Here is an 8,551-nt window from a genome sequence, read left to right as displayed (position 1 = left end):
GTATTTATATACTTTACTAAATGTATTGAATTCAGGTGAAGAAAAACAGAGTTCAAGTCTTATTTTGTCAGGATGTTTGTTTAAATGAAAGAGGAAGAGAAATATATCGGCCCAAAAAGGAATAACTAATAAATAGTATTTTAGTTTGGACAAAATATAACACGTGAAACTAAAGGTTTCAGGTGTGGCCGTAAACGTTGGAAGGTTTGTTTTAGGTTAAATAGAACCAGACATTAAACATTATTACAGAAACAGCTGACGCAGCGTTTGCATTTAATACTCTTTATTCATATTCGATTCCTCTTCAAACACATGTTTCCTGATGTACATTTCCATTCAAAAGGAAAAAACTCAAGTGAGGTAAAAGTCCTGAAAAATGAAATAGAACTCGTGAAGTCACAATCACGAAGCAGACAAAAAGAAAAAGCTCTCGTATTTACCATTTCAAAAATATATATATAGTGCGACAAATTTAATATTTCCCCAACTTTTTCTTATATAGCAACGAGCATCCACACACACACACATACACACACACACACACACACGCACGCACGCACGCACACCCAACCATCTCCAGGAGAAGGTGTAGAGATCCTCCGTCACACTGATGAAGCATCACCACTACACATCTCACCCACAGTTCTCTCTGCACCCCCCCGCCAGCAAAGAATACATCTACAGGTGTCACCAATTTAAAACAAAACACACGCTGTACTAATAAACAAAGGCCCAAACTAAGTGGGACGACCGAGGCGAGGAGAGAGAGAGAGACAAACGTAGTTTACAGCAGAAAAACAAAAAAGCTGGGGCAAAGAAAAAGAGGCGAAATACACGTCATCCTTTTCTTCTTCTTCCTTCACAAAAAGGTTCACACATGGACATTCATACATCACCCCCGCTCTCATCTAGAGGGGTGGGAGGTCAAGCTTCCATTTAACATACTCATCAGAAAACTACAACCAAAAAAAAAAAAAAAAACTACAACCGTAAACACACGAAGAGCAGAGCGGACACCAGAGGAGCATCCTCTTTGACGTCGCTCACTAAAGAGACGTCAACTAACAAAAAGCACAAGAAGAAGAAGAAGAAGACTTCTGACGCTGCTGGTGTTCAAACGCTACAACTCATCATCATCACTCAGAGGGGAGGGGCTAAACTGGGGAATGATCCCCTTCGCTTTCAAACAAGATCACTAAAACATTGAGTGATGAAGATGATGATGAAGGTTTTCAGAGCAACATGATGAACCCTAAACCAGAGCTGAAGTCTGCTGGCTACCTTCAGGGCTTCCGATCTACTCCAATAAGATCCGGCAGTTTAGGGTAAGAAGAGGAGAGAGTTCAGGAAGGAAAGGACACTAAGTTGGGGAGGGGGGGGGGGGGGGGGGGGGGGGGGTGTATGAGGAGGAGACAATGTCAAGACAAAAAACACATCATGTCCCTGAGAACCAGCTCCAGCAATCGACCACATTAGCTTATTTACATCCCTTTTTGGAGTAAACCAAGGCCTCTTTAAAGTGCTTCTGCTCGTATGGGGGTCTCTGCTGTCTCTCCCCCCCCCCCCATAGCTACTGGGCCTCAGTGCACCAGTGGGTATTGCTTTGGTGTGGATGGGGACCAAAGTGCCGGCAGAACAAAGTTCGCTTCGGAGCGTTTAGAATAGTTGGCAGGTCAACATGGCCGCCAGTGGCTCAAAGACAGCGAGGGAGTAAAACTAAAGAGGCCGAGGAGGAGACGGACACGACTGAAACTAAAGAACGTAAAACAGAAGTATATGTATCGTCTAATGAACTAAAATGATGTATAATGTTTCCGTTCTGATCACCATTTTAAAAAGCTCTCCAAAAGAAAGAAAGGCACTCGAGTGCTTCAGTTGCTGGTTGTGACTTTGGTCCAGAGAGACACCGTGTGAGCGGCACCTCAGAGAAAACCCCCCCCCCCCCAAAAACACACTATGATAGTTTCCCAAAGCAAAGTTCATGTCCTGACCGCGTGTGACCTGCAGACGAGGACAACCTGACCGCCCACGAAAGAAGTTCTTCCAGCACGATGTGGGCCAGCCAGATAATCCTGGTTATCTGGTCTAAAAAACAAAAAAAGACAACGAGCCGGTGAAGCAGGATTAACGCGGGTCAGAGAGACACTAAGAGGTTAAAGAGAAGCTTCAGTCTAAATCCTGACAGATAACAACAGGACTGAGCGGCGTTCAGAATGAACAGCTAATAATAGGCCGAGCTACAAATAGTAATTCATAGGTTTTTAGAGCCTGACTGGCGTTCCTCTCGACATACCAGCAGCACTCCACTGGTGTCCGATGCCCACAAAAGGGGTTCAAACGTGGACAGGAAGTGACTCAGCACCCCTCCACACATGGAAGGTGGTAGGGCCCATTTCACCCCCCCCCCCCCCCCCATAAAGAAAGGATAATTATAGATGTGCTGTAGTTTGACAGCCGGTCACCGAGCTGCGTCAGAGAAGGAATCCCATTTCAGGGCTCCTGTAATGGTTTTGAGGGGGGAGGGGGGGGGCTGGGTTAGGGACGACCCTGGCGGGGGGTCCGCCATGTGCCGCTCCTTTTAAGGGGGTCAGTCGCTTTCCAGGACTCTCCCAAAAAGCCGGCTCTCTCGCTGCAGGCAAGCGAGGCCGGCAGCATGGCACCTCAACAGGTCTCAGCTCTGTCTCACTGAGTAAACCGGGTCGTCCTGCACCGACGTTCACAGTGGGAAAATAAAAAAACACGCACATTATTCTTCTTGCGTCGTCTACGCGTCACAGGCACTGACGGCATCTTTACGGAGACCACACGTGTGTCAAGATGAATTAAAACAAAGTGACTCTTGCGTTCCCTCCTTTATATTCTGATCATCAATGTGCCACCTTTCTCCCCCCAGTGAACATTTTAAACACTGGTGCTCTTTTTTTTATATATTACCCTTTTCCCCAATAATACTATTTTTCAATATTTTACACTTTTTTCTGCCTTTTTACATTTTTCTTTTTATCACAGAGGGAAAACAAATTTAAGGCTATATAACATGTTATTTTTCCCATTATTTTTGCAAAAAATAGCCCATAATTAACTCATTTGGGGGGGTAACACCTGGAGGTTAAGGCACAAAACTCCGTTAAACAGGGAAACAATCAAACATGATGAGAAAAAAAAATGTAAACACTTAAAAATCTCACTTTCTATTCAAAGAGCTAGACAACTCTAGATGAGGAATAAGAAAGGATTCCAAAAGCAAAACACTTGTCCACTTGAATAGAATTGTGCCTTGAGAGGAACAAAGTATTTATTGCCTCAATAATATATATTTTTTCAGTGGGGGGGGGGGGGGATGCAATTCCTCCTCTTCTCCAAAGCAGCACTTCCACTTGTTTCTCATCTGCATCAGTTACATGGCAGCCATGTTGGAATGTTCTGGTTGGCCACGTAGTAGTTGCTGAAGTTGTGGTCTCGGACGTACGGCGCCGGCTGATAGTAGCAGGTGACGCAGGACGCGTCCGGGATGGCGTTCTGCTCCGCCAGCACCCGGAACGCCATCAGCGAGATGAGGTGGAGCGTCTGCCGCCGCTCGTGGCCCATCAGGCACACCGTGCTCTCGTTGACCACGCGCCGCAGGATCATGAGGTAGTCGTACTTGCTCTTCTCCTCGCCCACGAAGTGGCTCTGGAGGTAGGCCTCCACCTTGCGCTGCTGCTCGCCGATGTCGGGGAAGTCGATGAAGAAGCGCGAGCACATGTAGCGCTCCAGGGCCTTGAACTCCTCCTCGCTGGCGGGCCGAAAGTCCCGCACCAGCAGGTTGCAGTACTTGAGCAGGCCGCCGCCGCGGATCTCCTCGGGCCGCTTGGTGGCGATGAGCTTGTTGCTCAGGTGGCTCAGCGCCGCGGCGTAGTCCCCGTACACGCTCTCGCCGCTCACCGTCGGGTGAAACGCCGGCGACATCGGCGTCTGCGCCAGCTCGTAGTACGAGAGCATGGAGTCCAGCACGATCTGAAAGGAGTCCACGCTGAACTCAAACTGCCGGCGTATCGAGTCCACGAACTTCAGCTCCACGTTGCGGCCGTTGTTGTTGGAGAGCGAGATGAGGCTCCAGCGGTCCTGCTCCGTGTTCACCTTCACCAGCTTCTGGACGTACGCCTCCCTGAGGGTCATGGGCGTGATCTTCTCCTTGTTCACGCCCTCGGGCAGGAAGTCCAGCAGGGTGCCCAGCACCATGTCCTTGATGAGCCGGAACTCGGCCTCGTGCGGCAGGTCCACCCTGAAGATGACGTCCAGGTCCTTGTAGCTCCAGTTGACGTCCTGCACCAGCACGTGGCTGGCCGTGGAGCCGTTGAGCCGGACATCCTTGACCCTGATGCCGCTGAGCTCCAGGCGGGATCGCACCCGGGACACAATGTCCTTCAGCCGCACCTCCAAGGTGGGGAAGTTCCCCCGTCCGTGAACGGGGACCACCTCCGTCAGGACCTCGTTGAGCCGGCTCACCTGCTCCCAGCTGAGGACACTGGCTGAACTACTCTTTGATTCCTCCTGGTTATCCATCTTCTCAACAAAGTTCAGATCAACTGAGACGACAGGGGAGAGAAAACAGATGGTAGTTAAGGTTAAAAAATGTTTTCAAAAAAACTACTACTAATCACATTATTTTAAAACCCATTTTTAACTATACAAAAACAACTTTAGATTTAACAATGAACATCAAACACAAATTAATATAATAGTATAATGAAAGTAATAAAACAGCTTGCCAGCTGTTAAAACTCATGAAACAAGTAGCGGCATCATGAGCCAGTCAGCACGAGCGCAGCAGAATGTGAGCACGAGACAAGCTGCTCGCTCTCCGTTACACACAAGCGCAGTATAAAAAGCACAGAGCTCGTGAGGCTTCTAGAACAGCTCACCGCGCGTGAGCCTCTTTTTTTTTTTTAAACAGTGTTTTACTAAATAAAAAAAACACAGTAAAGTAAGTTTAACGTACACGTTTAATACACACGTTACGGTAATTATCTGCTCCAGCTGACTGTGAGGAATGCGACATTTAAACTTTAAGTTAAGCGGTAACTAACTGCTATTAAAACATTTTTAAAACACATTGTTTTAACTAACGTTGCTAAATAAGATATAATTACCCTTACATTTGACTTAATATTGATCCATATGGCGACGAATCATCAATCTATGAATTCAGCAAAGTCACGTTTAAATGTATCAATAAAACGGAAAACCGAGCGTCTGACGTCACAAATTACTGACGTCACGTGGTTTCTGGAGTAAACTACTGTGGGTAAACTTTTTTAATTTAGCGTTAGGGTTTTCTAACGTAACTTTCCACACGTACGACATTAAAAAACACAGAAAATAAAGAGAATAGTAAGAGCAATACGTACATTTTTTCCCCCTTAAAAAAAAGCGTCCTCTGAAAGCGTTGAACGTCAGAAAGAGAAGATGTTAACTTCACATAATCCACCAACGTCTGCGAGACAAAACACGTGCGACGCTCGGGAGCTGAGGAGAAGTCAGTATTTGAACCTGCACGCGCAGTCACGCCTGCTTTATACAGCCGAAGTACGACCCAATGAAAAAAATAGATGCGCAGCCGTGACACGATATAGTCCCTCCTCTCTTCGTCTATGTAGCGTCACTTTTATGATTTTAAAAGTACAATATCAACATTATAACGCGTTGTGTGGTGAAAAATATAAAACATAAAATGTGTATATTTACCCTTTGAAAAAAAAAAGAAGTCCAAACTTTCATCAGCGGCGGATCACACAGCCATAAAAAAAGATCAGTTGGGTTTTGTACCAATGCGCAGAACGACTCTTCTGATTGGTCGACGAGGCTTTTTGCGTTGCCATAGTAATCATGGACCCCGTCTCCAGGCAGGTGGAGTTCAGTTGAAAAAAAGCAATTTATGTATTTATAAAGAAGTACACATCGAAATATTACACTTTATAAATAAATAAATACATTTATATATATACATCAAATCTATACTTACACAAATAAAAAAAAGATATCAATAATTTTAAACAAATAATATTTATTCAATAATAACTCAGAATCAGTTACTTTTTAAACATACATTAAATATATATCGTGTAAAACGAATCATAACATCACAATTGAGTGGACATTTGAACATAAATACAACATTGTATTCATTGTAAATGTATTTATTATATATGGTCAATTTTACATATATGTATATTTATAAAAATTATCCCCAATTTAACTGGATTTTTTTAATGAATTTTAAGAATATATCAAAACTCAAAAGCTAAACACACACTATCCTAATTATTTTTACATAATATCATTATTCTTTTTATGTATTTACTTGAATTAATGTTCATGTTTATGTCGAGTGGCTACACGTCTGCAATGCTTGTTGTTAAATATATTTGTTAAAATGTTCTTGTTTGATTCCACTAACATGTTGTTGTCCCAACATTATACAAATATGTATAAATAAAGGTTTAATTAAAAAAGGAAAGGGCAAAAGAACTCAAAATCAGAAGAATTCAAATCAGTAAAATAATAATAACAAAACATAAAGTAATAAAAATGTAAAACACATGAGTCAAAAACAGCTGAGGACATTTAGAGAAATGTATTTTTACAACCGCAGTAAAAACAAGAGCACAATAACGGTGAATTTAATTGATTATCAACAGTTAATACGAGCAGTAGTCAGTTTGTGGGATCGACAGGTGTTTCTAATAATCACACTGATGTCCAATGAGGACAAAATATATCAGAAACGCGTCTGTAAAACAATCCTGCTTCACTTTCAATCAAACTAAACTATATCATCCGTGGAGGAGACATTTCTTTTTGCTAGTTGTAGCTAAAAATCTGGATTCTATGTTTATATATTTTCCATTTATCTGGAAAACACCTTGCATTAGTCTAGTAGATGTAATATGTTTTAATACAGGACTGTCACAAGACATCCGGTCTATTTATATTACTTATTGGTAGAAAATAGTTCCAATAAAAGTAATAAAAGTATTCTCGATCCGTGCAAACCAGAAGCATCAAAGCCACGTGTGATTAAACAGCAGCGCCATGTGTTCAGTGTGTGATGCACAGCTGTAGAGATGTCGTGCTGCATGTTTTAGAAATGGAAGAACAGGATGTTGTTTAACGGCAGAGGAAGCGAGAGGCTGACGGTCCTGACGGGACTCTTTACTGCACAGGAAACACAGCAGGCAGATATTCTCTGGGTGAAACCCAACAACCTCCCCTATTGCTATGGAGGTCACTTCAAGAGAAACCAGAAAAACATTCCCCTGTAAATCTACACACACACACACTCTGGATTATTGTGAATGATTCAAGGAAACCACAGAAGGACACGAGTGTGATGATGATTCCTTGGAAAGTAGAACACAAGCGTAGACCACAGAATGCCCCCTTGATGCCACAATAAGAGCTCGCTTTTATTTTGAAACCGAACATTTGATGACGATTAGAAACAAGCTTGAAGTCGACGTACGAAACAAAACAGGTTATTGAGAAATGAAAGCAAGTAGAATTATTGTGAAAAACACACATGTGTGTTCTCACAGGTAAAATAGAGGCTTCACTTCCAAACATCAAATTACATCATTACTCTTTAAAAAGAGAAATCACTGTGAGCCCCGCCCTAAATCATCCCCTGCTTTATGGTCTGTGTGACTCTAAATGGACCATCATTTACTAAATGAACATCATGCTGTATTGAAGAAGACTTGAAACTAGAGATTGAGACCATAAACTCATGTTTACAATGTTTACTGAGGTAATAAATCAAGAGAGAAGTAGAGTCATTTTCTCATAGACTTCTATACAACCAGAGGAGTCGCCCCCTGGTGGACATTAGAGAGAATGCAGCTTTAACACTTGAAGCTTTGACTTCACTCTTCAGAACCGGAGGTTGCCGCCTGGTTTTTACCCGCTCACTGTATGTAGTGAAGAGTGAAGGAAAGCATCCGAGTCTGGATATCCACCTCCTCTCTTCGCCAGAACATTTTTCTGCGGAATGAACACTCAGTGGGATTATATTTGGGAAGTCCTGTTTAGATTGCCAGAACTTTAACAGAATAGTTTTTGCTTTACTTGAACCAGTCTAAACTACATTCACTTCTTATATCCAGTCAGTTTACTGGCTCACTTTAACTTTAACTTTTCACACAGTTACTTACACAACAATGTGTTAATCTCCTTTCTGTTCACTCTCCGTGACGCAACATGTGTTTGCAGGTGGATTTCTGTTGACAGAACAAAATATTCCTGCGTCTTGTGTTGTGAAGGTGTTGATATTTTTATCTGTTTGTGCCGCGCCATCTGCTCCCTCGCTGCGAAAATATCCAGTATGTATAAAGACCCCCTGAATAACGTATCTCTGAAAGGCAACGACTGTTGTTTAGGGATGCACGGCAGCCGGTTCGTGTCTGTGGTTGAGTGTATGGTTTAGTGTGTGTGTGTGTGTGTGTGTGTGTGTGTGTGTGTGTGTGTGTGTGTGTGTGTGGGTGTGTCTGTGTGTGTGTTGATCCCGTTGTAC

General features: G+C 43.2%; 1 protein-coding gene across 1 annotated transcript; it reads right to left on the bottom strand.

Moving 5' to 3' along the window:
• Positions 1-266: 266 nt before the first annotated feature.
• On the bottom strand, positions 267-5,513 carry tent5c (terminal nucleotidyltransferase 5C). The gene is made up of 2 exons (XM_079170570.1): positions 5,391-5,513; positions 267-4,568 (listed from the first exon to the last, which is right to left on the bottom strand). Exon 2 carries the CDS (start codon positions 4,543-4,545, stop codon positions 3,394-3,396), a length of 1,152 nt encoding a protein of 383 aa, XP_079026696.1. The 5' UTR covers positions 4,546-4,568; positions 5,391-5,513; the 3' UTR covers positions 267-3,393.
• Between the last annotated feature and the right edge of the window lie 3,038 nt (positions 5,514-8,551).

This window comes from Pholis gunnellus, assembly GCF_910591455.1.
Source record: "Pholis gunnellus genome assembly, chromosome: 12".
Classification (NCBI taxonomy): Eukaryota; Metazoa; Chordata; class Actinopteri; order Perciformes; family Pholidae; genus Pholis; species Pholis gunnellus.
This window is presented reverse-complemented; position numbering and strand designations above follow the sequence as displayed.

Coding starts and splice junctions, on each gene's coding strand:
- tent5c (XM_079170570.1), bottom strand. CDS start 4,545: ATGGATAACCAGGAGGAATCAAAGAGTAGTTCAGCCAGTGTCCTCAGC.